This window comes from Desmodus rotundus, chromosome 2 (assembly GCF_022682495.2).
Source record: "Desmodus rotundus isolate HL8 chromosome 2, HLdesRot8A.1, whole genome shotgun sequence".
NCBI classification, from domain to species: domain Eukaryota; kingdom Metazoa; phylum Chordata; class Mammalia; order Chiroptera; family Phyllostomidae; genus Desmodus; species Desmodus rotundus.
The window spans coordinates 169,307,087-169,320,400 of NC_071388.1; the positions used below are offsets into that span (position 1 = coordinate 169,307,087).

The 13,314-nt window shown below is 33.8% G+C and overlaps 1 protein-coding gene across 1 annotated transcript in view; it reads left to right on the forward strand.

Annotated features, from left to right (window-relative positions):
• ZNF804A (zinc finger protein 804A) overlaps window positions 1-13,314 on the forward strand; it is a 271,182-nt gene that overhangs the window by 230,948 nt on the left and 26,920 nt on the right. The window contains exon 2 of the mRNA XM_024561578.3: window positions 3,522-3,665. Coding sequence (XP_024417346.2) covers window positions 3,522-3,665 — 144 coding nt within the window. The remainder of the gene's footprint in view (window positions 1-3,521; window positions 3,666-13,314) is intronic.

Consider the following 13,314-nt stretch of genomic DNA (forward strand, 5'->3'; position numbering starts at 1 on the left):
CTTTTTCCCTCACTATTTTCACATCCCACTCAATGGGACATTAGAGAAATTCTGTGTACTTAGTTGAACAAAATGGCTTTGCCAGATAGAGAGGGGGAAATTTGGGGTTGACATATAAGAGCAGCCATGCTCCTCTTTCGTCTTATTCAAATTCATTTCTTGTCTTCTCAGTGGGATGACCATGTAGAGTATGTATTCCTGTGCTTTATAATGTCAGTCAATTCCTCTTCCAATATTATCCACAAAGGGGAAGGAGAGAGGCCAAGGGACATTGGGGCGTGTCAGTCTAATGAGGGCTGATTTTGTTTACATACATTTGAAAAAATGTATAATCAGCTCTGGCTGATGTGGGTCAGTGGATTGAGTGCTGGCCTGTGAACCAAAGTGTCACTGGTTCTATTCCCAGTCAGGGCACATGCCTGGGTTGCAGGCAGGTGCCAAGTTGGGGGCATGTGAGAGGCAACCACAAATTGATGTTTCTCCCCCTCCATTTCTCCCTCCCTTTCTCTAAAAATAAATTAAAAACCTTTAAAAATGATTAATGAATGAAAATACATATAACTCTTTTGCCTTATGATTCATGTACAATAACCAGTCCTTTTATGCCACTAACATTTTTTAGAATAGAGCCCTGACTCCTTATTGCTGTTTATATCAACTTGAAAGTTCTAACCTAAACATGTTTTTTTGCTGTGCAATCTGTTACAATCTAAGCTTCCACTAGGCTATGTTTCTTTTAATATCTTAGAAAAAATATAGAGATAGAGAGCAAGAGAACACACAGATGTCAAAATGTTAACAATGAGTTTAAGTGAAAGTTGTATAAGCTTATTGTTGTATTTTTAAAATATTTCTGTACTTCTGAACTTTTTTTTTCAAAATGTTAAGTATAAGTTAATTTTTTTCTGGAAGATACATTTTAATAATGAATACAGCAAAAATAGAGAAGACCTGTGGAATAAAAGAGATTAAGGAACTTCAGCTGATGGTAATTACTGTCCTTAGTTGAATCCTGTTTTGAACAGACTAGTTTAAAATATTACATAATTGTAGTTATTTGAATATACTACCTGGATTTCTTATGATAGCAAGGAATGGGTAACGTTCCTTTATTGTTTGTATTTGTTTGTTTAGGTCTAATAATGCTTTATAGATTTTGTGATGTGTTAGAAAGTTCTATTTTTAAAAAATGTCCTGAAAGATTTATAGATAATTTGAGAATTTCCTTAAAAGTTATCCGGGGCAGGAGGGGGTGTGAGATAGACGAGGATAAGATAGAACAAGATTGGCCTGGAGTTGATATTGTTGAACCTGAGTGGTTATTACACTGTTCTCTCTACTTTTATGTGTTCAAACGTTTAAATGTAAGGAAATGCTGTTGAGCAGATTATTCAACTTAAACACCTGTAAAATGAGGAAGATGTCTAGAATAAACATCACTGTATTTTAGACAGGAGTGAATGAGTAAATGCATCCAAACTCTTCCTCAGTGACTGACGCTAAACAAGCCCTGAATAAATTTTAGCCATTATTTTCAGATTTGTTTTTCTCTTCAAATTTAGAATGAGGCTAATATTTATGAAGAATGTACTTTACCTAAAAATGTCAATTTGCTTTACTCAAAGATTGTCCCAGGAAACAGTTATTGCTTCTCTAGAGGAATATCAATCTCAGGAAGAAAAATAAACTTATAGCATAATAAGCAATAACCAATTATTTAAATAGAGGAAGTAGCTTAACTTTATAATCAATGGGGAAAATTGACAAGTTGTGAAGAAATTGCTATTTAAAACCATTGTTTGGAGAGCTAATTCAGCTTTGAAGAAAAATTTGTTGCCATTATTACTCATATTAACTGGAATTTTATCTTTGCTTTGCACACTTTAGCCATGAAATCTTAATACTTAATTTTTGTTTCATCAATATTGGCTAATCCGCAAAATAATATTTTGAAGATTTTATAAAATTTAGTAAGCAGTTTATAAGTATGTGACTTATTTTCATATTTGTAAACCAACCTTTTTAATATATTAGAAATCATCAAAAATAAAAAATATTTCACAAATTGCCAAAAATGGTAAATTAATTATGGAAATTGATAGGATCATATAACAATTTTGAGTGATTTTGCATTTTATCACCTCTCTATGCAGTTGATCAAATTAGTAAAACAGAACAATAGATCACTGTCTCTAAGGTGAGAACGTGGGCGATGTGTTCACAGACTATGGCCAATGTATTTACCCTTTACTGCCAGGCAAACTACAAGGTCTACAAACAAATCATGATAAAGATTATGCTATGGGATGTGTACACACATATATACATACAGTACAATGGTGTCAGGTAAGTATTTGTCATTCGTTGCATTAGAATTAGCAAACCACTTTTAAATTTTGTAGGAGTAATTTACACATTCAAACTATGAGTCATTTCTAGCCTCTACATTTGGTAAAAAGACAATTGTCGTGGCCAGAGAGAAGTTATTTCATCTCCACACCCAAGTGTTTAAGAGAGTGTCTTATAGTAGCATATAAGAGGTCTGGGTATGCAGAGTTATTCTGGATTTTATAGGAGGTGAGTATAGAGAATATGTAAAGTAGAAGCATGACATATTCTATGGCAGAGATGGAAGTTTAGGACTTCTGCGTACCAGCACTCCAGTGAGAGACTTGGACGGTGCTTCAACATGTAAAATTTATTCACGTTTGGCAACATTAAATTTTAAGGAGGCATGAAATAGCAAGCAAATTTAGATTTAAGAAACCCTAAGAACTACAGTCAAACATTTTGCTATTTTATGCTTTGTAAATGAAAGCTACATTTTTCCTCTTTTCCAGAGTTTGATTATACTACATCCATCTTTATGATGAAAGCAATCTGCTTATACGGTTTAATCTTTTTCAGTTTAGGTAAAGAACTTGTAGAAAAGAATCTTCTTTTTTCACAGCTAGAGAATATTTGAAAGTTCAGCCTCAATTGTTACAAATCAAGACGAAAACAGTCAAATGAAATCTAGTTGCAATGAATACGTTATTATACAGACATTTAAGGAACCAAACACGCAAACAAAAATACCAAACTTGAATATTGATGTACCCATGTGGACTTTATCAAAGAAGGCACATTTTAGATTTGTTCAGAGTTCAGAAGTTTTATGTTAACTAAACTATTGACAGAAACTGGCAGTTGAATCAACATACTATATAATTTGCATTTTTCTATGCTATTATAACATAGCTGCTTGTTCAAATAAGGGCTTCTATATCTTTCTGTGGTTTATTTTTCTTCTTGATAGCTCTTCTATTTTTTCATCTCTTATTTTGGCTGCTTCTCTTAGTCCTTTGTTTTCTTTAACTCATAATTTATTTTAATTTGGTTTATTGGTATTTGCTTCATTGTTCTGGTTGCCTGTTAAGTTCTGTTTCCTACTCCAATGATTATACTAGTTGACAGCCTTCAGAACAAAGTACCCTCCAGGGAGAGCTAATTGCTTCCTTATTTGAAATTTTATTTTTAAGGACTATGCTGAGAAGGAGAACACCATAGCAAAAGCCCTGGAAGATCTGAAGGCCAATTTTTACTGTGAACTCTGTGACAAGCAGTATTATAAGCATCAGGAGTTTGACAACCATATTAATTCCTACGACCATGCTCACAAACAGGTAAGTAAGAAATGTCTAAAAAATCCAGTATCTCTGAAATTTTGTAATAATTTAAATCGTGTAGACTGTGTGAATAAACTATTTTTATTTATTTTTTTCTTTTTATACATTTATTATGATATTCTGGGATGATTTGATGACACAGCAAAAGAAAGTTCCTTTTTTTAAAAACACCAAATGTTTAAAACACCAAAAGCTGCAAAGAACAAATGTTTAAACACCAAATTTGCAAAGAAAAATGCAAGAAATACCATCCAATTGTCTCTTAGTGATTGACAGTATTTTGAAAATTATTTCTGTAGGTTATGATCTAAATATCTTCAAATTCATAAATTTTTAAATATTTTGAACAACTAATGATATTTATCAAATGTATCTATAATTCTTTATACTAAACATTTGCCATTTTAACTGCCATAAACCATGAAAGAAAAAGTTTGAGGATGGTAAAAATAATCAAGGCTATTGGATAAACAAGTACTTAATATGTGTATAATTTAGTTTATTTTAATATTATTTTCATTTCCCTATCAATGGTAAATCCAAGATTGATGTTTTTTCAGGATTCTCTACAGATGAGTTTAAACTAGCGACGATTGTCAGAAGCGAAGTCAATAACACAGACTCCTCTTTCTCATACACCTTACATTTGTCAGGGCCACTTCTGCGTTGGCAGCATTCCGATGTGATACAGCAGCCTAGCAGTCTTAGTTATCATCAATTTACGTACACTTTCCTTTTAACTATCACTCACAAATAGCATCCACATATGGTTTGGCTTGGTATTAAGAAGAGATACATATTTAACCCACAGACTTACAGTAACTTTCCATTAATGTTGGAGTTATTTGGCATAAGTAAGAAACAGTAGGGAGAAATGACCACAGTAAGCGCTTATGAACCAGTTGGATACATTTTCTTACTCTCTCTTCCTTTCATTCTCTTATACCAACAAAACTGTGCTTAGGGAGGGTGCTGTAGGGAAAAGTCTTCATTTACATACTTTGCTAATTAGTCACATTAAAAAAGCCGTCCTTGCCTTTCTTTTTCCTGGTAGTATTTCCACTGGCACACCAGCGAAAGGGAAAGTTTTGGTGAAATATTGTTTTTTTTCTTACATAAAGGCATACATAGGCATACACTATGGGTTGATTTGAACATTAAAATCCATCAGGAAATAATATGGACTTTATTCTGCAATTCCTGGTATTTGTTTGATAAAGTGATCCTGGAATGTTTTTCTAGATGTGGAACAACTGAGAAAGTTGTTTCTCAGATTATTTTCTAAGTACCTAAAAACACAAGATATGATATTTACACATTTATTACATTGTATAAACCAGGTATTTGCAAATGTATGTTTGTATGGGTGTTTTAAGAATATGTTACCAAATATTAATATCCTTTGTTTCACCCGGATCCATGTGGCTCAGGTGGTTGGGCATCATTCCACAAAGCAAAAGGTCACAGGTTTGATTCCTGGGCACATAGCTGAGTTATGGCTTCAGTCCTCTGTCAGGGTACATAGGAGAGGCAACCAATCGACGTTTCCCCCCCTTTCTTCCTCCCTTTCCCTCTCTCTAAAAATAAATACATTAAATATTTTAAAAATTTCCTTTGTTTCATTCAGCCATAGGTGCTGCAAGATTAAACTCACTTAGATTATCAAGAGGACCTTTCCATTTCCATTTTCTTAGTGAAGTTAGGATACTGTATACTATCCACAGATAAGCTAGAGGAATTCAGGAAGGATTTATGTTGTTATATTGAAACCCAGAGGGTCACTTTTGATAGAGCTGGGGGTGGCGGCCGGGGGAGAGGGCATTAGACCCTAGAGGCAGATACACTATCTAAATCACCATGAACTCTGCTAGATAGCAGTCTTAATTGACTAATTTAACATGAGATGTTATAGTAACTGAAAATATTTACAATCATATACTTAGCATATACATTGTGAAACTATATAAACATACATTTCTATATGTATTTGAATGCGTTTGAAGAGTCAGGATACCGGAGCACCTCAGACAGGTCTCATCATGAACTTCCGGCATGGGAGCAGCTTTTCTTTCTTTTTCTTTTGTTTTTTCAATTTCATTCTGTATTGATTCCAGGTGTACAGTTAGTGCCTAAACAATCATATGCTTTACATAGTGTTCCCCTCAATACCCCCGTGCCCAGCCAGCCCCATACATTGTTGTTGCAATAGTATTGACTATATTCCCTATGCTTTACCTTACATCCTCGTGACCATTTTGTAACCACTAATTTGTACTTCTTCCCAGGGCTCCAAGTGTGCATGCACAGACAGAGGGTTTGGGCTAAGTGAATTTTATTGGCTTTTCTGGATCTAAAATTCAGGAATTCTATATCATCAAATATAATATGTAGTTAGGGCCTCTATGTTCATCCATAAATAATATTTACTTAATTCTCAATTCCATATTTTCTAAGTGATTCTTGCATATAAAAATATTAGAATAGTTTCCAGTTATCATTCTGAATTCTATTAATTGATCATTCTGAATTCTGAATTCTATATCATTCTGAATTCTAGTCATTGATATATATAAATATATATATATATATATATATATACATATATATTTTTTTAAATGGATAGTTCAGTGTCAGATAAAAACAAAGGATTTTCTGCTTTCACTTGTTCATCTGCCCTTAAAGGGGAGCCATACTGTGCCTGTCCTCTCACCTGGCCGCCTCTGGCAATTCAGAGTTATTTTCACTCAAAAAGATTTGTCACACTGACGCTGTGAAGAGATAGAAAAGGGAATGATCGCCTTATTTCTGTTACCCCTCAAACATTTTGATTTTTGTTTTAGAGGCTTCAGTGTGACAAAAATATCTCCCAAAAGGCACAAAAGTGACCTTCACCCAGTAACTCAAGAGTTAGTGTTTTGGGCGTGCTGCTTTGCTCTGCTCCGGAGGAAGTCACCATCAGGCCGGTGGATGCAAGCTGCTGTTTCTGCAGGGACTAGTATCACCAGACAAGTGCAGCAGATTTTCCCTCAAATGTGAACGTTTCCTAATAATTGAAGTTTATGTTCACTAATATGATACTTGAGAAAGGAATCATTTCTTGATATCTGAGTATAAATTTTCATCTGCAAGACAATATTTAAAGGTTAATAAGAAAATATTAGACACAGATAAAACTGCATGATTTAATCCATTTCAAACATCTTCCCTGAGGTTTTTCTTGTGATATGCATTGCATTCTTACTGTTTTTATTGTAAATACATCATGATTTGTTTAACCATTCTCTTGTTATTAGACTTTAAAGCACTTTTTTTCTCATAAATAAGAAGACAGTGGACATTTGTTTGGGTGTGCTTATCATAGGTCTTTATGGATGGAAATCCTAGATCAGAGAGCATGAACTTTTACAGTTTTTGACAACAAAACTCCAATGTAGACAAGTTTAAACTGTTTCTTAGAGGTAGTATGTTATTTTTAAAACAACTTTAAGATCAAAACTAGGGAAGAACACAGTTTTCTCATTTAGAGCCTCCCTGATTCCCCCAAACGGGACTGCTTCAAAAGAAGCATGGATACCTGTCTCATTAATCACAGAACTGCACTGCATTGGCATTTCAACTCCAAGCCACGATTTAATATAATTCAGCTGAAGGTTTTGTCCACTTTTGAATTCGTTACAGTGATGGCTGTCTATAGAATCAATCAATCTTCAGAAAAGGTAGAAACTACCACAACTTTAAATAGAGGTCTCTATTCTATGTTACCTAATTATGCCAAAAAGCATTTAAATAACAGACTACAGTGCAGAAATTCACCTAACGTGTAAATTATGCATTATAGGCCAATAAAAATTTCCTCTACACCTTTGTATTTGTTACCACCAGAATGTTCATTTCTTTAAAACAACAGAACAATCACTAAAAGGAAACCACCTTGAGCCCTACTGGTATAACTTTATTTATGTTATAATGATTATTTATTGACTCTTGAAAGTGCAGGGTGGGGAAAAAGTAGGTTTATAGTTGTCCACATGAAAAATAATACAGTAATTAATAAATAATATTATGAGAATAAACTGGTTCACATACAGTCAACTGTAAACCTACTTTTGCCCCACTCTGTATGTTTTTCCTACATGTCACAAAATGACTTGGTTGGTGGCATAAATAAAATTGTATTACTCTATTTTACTATTTTATTTTTATCATACGATATTAATGATAACAACATATTGAGATACTATGTCTATTTTGGGAAATAGTTATAGATTTATTATATAATTTCTACTATATAGCTTGAGTTATACTTTCTTTTCCTAAAAAAATATTGAGACAGATTCTGGGAATTACTCTTAACAAAATCAAATTTTTAAGAAGAAAATTGATCCAGAAGAAAATTAATGTCCAAGGTTAACCTAATGTGGAAATTGGGAGCAGCACTTAGCTTTGAGCATCCTGAACATCCCATTTTCATCTCCTAATCAGATCAAGAACCAAACCTTAAATTATCTATACAGAGGATTGTCTCAAAATGCATTTCAAAATTCTCCTGGATTCTACAGCAATTAAGACATCAATATATTGGTTTTCTGTAGTAGGAGTACAGATGATATAAAACCAATAAACTTTAATTTCACCTAGATATTAGAATCCTCAGGAAAGCTTTAAAGAAGAGTAACCTCAAAATTTGGTGTAAGCCCATGGCATGTATCTCTGTTTGAATTTTTCAGATGATTATGAGGCCAGGGTTGAAAAGGAGAGTGGAGATATCAAGGGTCATGATGTTGCTATTTAAGTTGTCATTCAATGACATATGTGTGTTTCTGTGATATAGATGCATGGCAAAAGTGTATCTCTTCTTTTCCCAGAATAATTGTTAAAGAAATATTAGAAAGAGGATGGAGAAAGGAGTAAAGACAATAGGGAGCAGTTACACATATGCATCCTGATTTATCTTCTCCAGGCAATGACCCAGGCGGGAGGAGATCTCTTAGAAATATGTGGTAAAAGTGGGAGACCCTAGAAAGAGAATGCCTTTTGGGCTGCCTGCTCCATACCAATATGAAACTCATCCAATATCAAAATAAACTTGGCATCAGAACCCTGGTTGGTATGGCTCAGTTGGTTGGAGCATCCTCCCAGAGGCCACAGTTTTTGCTCTGGGATGAGGGCACATACCCAAATTGCAGGTTCAATCTCTGGTCGGGGTGCATAGGGCAAGGTAGCTAATCAATGTTTTTCTCTCACATGGATGTTTCTCTCTCTCCCTTCCTCTCTCTCTAAAAGCATTGGGGAAAAATGTTCTCAAGAGAGAAGAAAAACATAAGTAAATTTGACATAAGAATGTGTTTAAGCAACGAGCTCTGCTGTTTGGTCTTCCTAGGAAGCTCTGTTTGAATATACAATGGATGGTGTCCAGAATTTCTGACAACTGATTTGAGAGCTGTTTTATTGCCATGGGGAGGAGAGAGATGCACGTAGATTATCTGTGGCAATGAGCAAGATGTAAGGATGAGTAGATTCAAAGATGTCTATCTTGCCAGTGAGAGCTAATGTGCAGTTAAATTTAAGTCACCTGAAGAGGGGTACTATGTCCTCCTTGTCAAAATGAGAACAGACAATGGAATACCTACACCAGGTATTGACTTCAGAAATGGAGGCAGCAACATTGCCTGTGGTTAGAGAAATCATGTACTACATACAAAAAGTATATGGATCTTGGCTGCCAAAGGCTCATGTAAGTCTTCTCCTGCCCCACTAAACTCCCAGGACCTAAGAAGACTTAGTGGGAATAAGGAAATAAATAGGAATTTGGAGATACTTAGCAGTTATTTCAGAAAACTTGTTACCAGTAAATTGTCAATTTAGATATGGATTATAATACTATTCATTTTTTACTATCTGTTGGGGAATGGCTCAAGTAATAGGAAGGTAAATTTATTTAGAAAATAAAGAAGTAAACATGTCTTCTTATATCTGCGATGTAAAGTGTACAAATTTTTCACCCAACTACAAATTTTACCAATGGCCATTTGATTTTTAATTACACAAATAGCTTTCTTTTTATTTTTGAAGCTCGGACAATGAACAAGCCCAGCCAAATTGCCAGGATATATATTCTAAATTATATCAAATTTGATAATAAATAAAAAGTGAAGAGTCTATGGAAGGGTTCACTTATTATGTTTGCTTAGCTACTTTAATATTTAGCTATGCTTAAGTACAAGGCAAACTTGTACATATAGACGTTACCAGCAAGTATCTTAAACATAACTTATTTTTAGTGATTTGTAAAGGAACAGATTATATTTGTCCAAAGAAATAATAATGTCTCCTGGAGTATTAAAAATAGAGAACAAAGTAATGAAAGCAAAAAATTTATAGATACATAGATATTTATGCACCTATTGCAACATATGTATATTCAAATTCATGTACAGCCTTCCTTTATCCAGGAATACAAATATTTGGAGCCTTGGCAATTCAAGGTTATAAGTGCTATAAGTAATTCTTATCTCCAGGAGCAGCTATGTTAAGGAGAATTCTGCCAATCTTTAACTCACCTCATTTATGTAAGACTGGCTTTTTTATTACGGTCACACCCTCTGATGGTAGAACATAGTGATGTTTAAAACCCCATCTCTAAGAAACACTTTCTTTTTAAAAATAAATGTCCTTTTTAATTGCATCCCCAGATCATCTACATTTTTTTTCAAATGACCAAAAGTACGACACTTTAAAAAAAAATACGGACTTCGCATAAGCATAAGATTGGCAAACACAGGCCGTTGTGTAGCCTGGCATCACCTGTGTTCCTAGGCTGAAACTCTGTTGCGTTGCCGCGATGGTCACTCTGTGGCCACACAGCTTCGGGGATGCCATGCATGGTGTCCTACTGTTACCTAGACTTCAAGATGACTCTAACAGTAATGTTTATGCTAAGAAAGGCTTAAATAGGCTTAAAATAATGTGGATTATTCAGAGTCATATCAAGTATATCTAGCAATTTTCAAATGACCGTGCCTTGCAAGTAAAATGCACTCTTTTTATATTCCATAAGGTAGGATTCTAGCTTTATTTTTTTGGCCATTTTGTCCTAAGCACTTAATAAATACAATCTTCTACCAATGCACAAGGCCAATCATTGAGTATTTTAACATTTCCTGTTTTCCAATCTCCCTCTTTATATTTTAGTATTATCTAATCTAATTGAAGATAAAACTTTTTCTCTTATGATTGTATTCTGTTCATAGTGATAGAGATTAATATTTTTCTCAATACTTCCCTGTTTGTGCTGCGTGAGTTGTGATGGCTTTGCCTTGTTTTGGGAGGTGTAATGAGTTATACTGAATTTTTTCCTACAGTGCAAAAAATTGTCAAAGGACAATTTAAAAATAGTTGATGCTATGTAAAGATAATTCTGCATAGCATGTACCGTGGCATATATCCAGATGCAATTATTTAACATTAAGTTATGACAATTAGTACATAAAAGAAATGATAAAATTTGTTCTGAAAAGTAAAGCAGGATTTTCAATAAAACTATCCATAAATTCACCCCAACCTCCATCCCGTATTCTAAATCTCATCCCCATCTTCTGCCCAGTTATGAAAGATCGAGTGCATAAGAAAGGTTACCACGTGTCCATGGTACCTTTTATGCAGAGCCCATGTCCTGCCATGACCCTGGCTTCACCAAAGCAACACGCCCTTTCAAACCCTTCGCTCTGCCTGATTTTCTGACTTCTGTTTGCTGGCATGTATTTTGAACACAAACACCTAATTTCAAAGTGAGTTAAATAAACTCTCAGGAGTTTAACTTAAACCTGTACCGTGTTGCTTTAAACATTGAACAGAACTGGGTCAGAATCGTAGAGTCCAGAGCTTGTTTGTACTAAAAGCTGCCCGAGGAAACCAATGTTTCGGGCACCGGGGATTATTTTTCTTGTTGTTTTTGTTTATTTGTTTTTATTGGAGGGCTATGAGAAGAAGGGAAAAGGGCTAAAGAAATAAAATATGTGGAGGAAAGAGAACATCTGCCCTCAGCTCTTCCGGATAAATCTGATTGCTTTTATGCAGTTCATGTCCCAGAGCTAAAATGTAAAGCCACTTACATTTACATTGCCTGCTATTTCCTTTTACTGTTTATTTCATTTAAAAAAATACACACACATATATACATAACCATTTTGAGATCTGAGAAAAGAATTCCCAAGTTGGTTTACCTAAAAACAAAGTGATTTTTCTCAAACTTTCTCCATGCATGCTTATTTTTAGAGAGATGCAGTGTTTACCCTATAGCATTCACTATAATATTATCAATATTATTTTTAATTTTTAAATGATTTTTATAATAATTTTAATGGAATCGCAATATTCCATCAACTATGTTTTATCTTAAACATTCACTCCTGTTACATTTATTTTCTTTCAATATTTTAAATTCTGACACTTTAATTACCCTTATACTAGCTGCAGATTTTCAATTTTTATCCCTGCAAGATTTCAAAATGAAAATGAAACATAGAAATGATGTTAACATTTCTTGACTTTATAAATATCTAGCAAACTAAATGGAGACCTAACTTAAAAATTTCATAGAAATAATTTTCAAAATGGTTACATATGTCAAAATTTCCTAAATTAATAGTTTTATTTTATTATAGTCAAGGAAAATTTTTTCAAGAAGGTATGATTCAATTGATATGAAATTAAATTACTAAAATATTTAATATTTGATATACATTTAATATTGTATGTTTATATTACAGGTATTATGTATTATAGGTATTATGTATTACAGATATGTATGCTAACATATCTTTTTACATTGAAGTATTGATATAGATACATATCAATGTATACTGAAGCACGTACACACAAATTTATATGTTTCTGTGAATGTTTTTGATTTTTAGTGTTCTTCTTATGTAATTGCATGCTAAGTAAATCTATAGCACCCAATAGGCACATAATATACATAAAATATACTCAGTTAAAAATACACCAAAATAAATACATTAATCCAAAAAACATGTTCTTTATATAGATTTTCCTCTGTAGGAAACTTTGATGTGCTGTGGTGCAGCATTCCCTCATCTTTACTCCTGCTCAATTTTACTTCAGCGTATTTGTAGCATTTTGGAAAATGCTGCCTATGTACTCCATCAGGAATAACTGCTTTTAATTATAGGATAAACATAGAGTTAATTGAGAAATGGTTGATATCTCATTATTGATATTTCCCAAGGCAACTAAAGGTAAAGTTGAAGCATACACATGATATTTTCCAACCAGTGAAGCATGATTCATATCACCAAGTTGGCTAACAAAATCCTCTACGTAACATTAAAAACTGCTTTTCTCAGCAGATCAGCATATTTTTAAATATAAAGTCATTGTGTTGTCTTACATCAACAAAGATGTGCCAAAAGCTTAAACACATGTCTCATAAAAAAGAAGATACTCTAGACCCAACTTTAACCCATAAACCCAACTTTATGTTTCCCCTAAGTGTTCTTGAGGATTACAGAAGCTTCTTGCCCTTGAGTTCATGAGAATGAGCACACTTACGTCAGCGTTCTGGGCTGCCACGTGCCTTCTCTGTGTTTCCTGCCAATCCTATCTCATTGGCTTTCCATATCTGGGT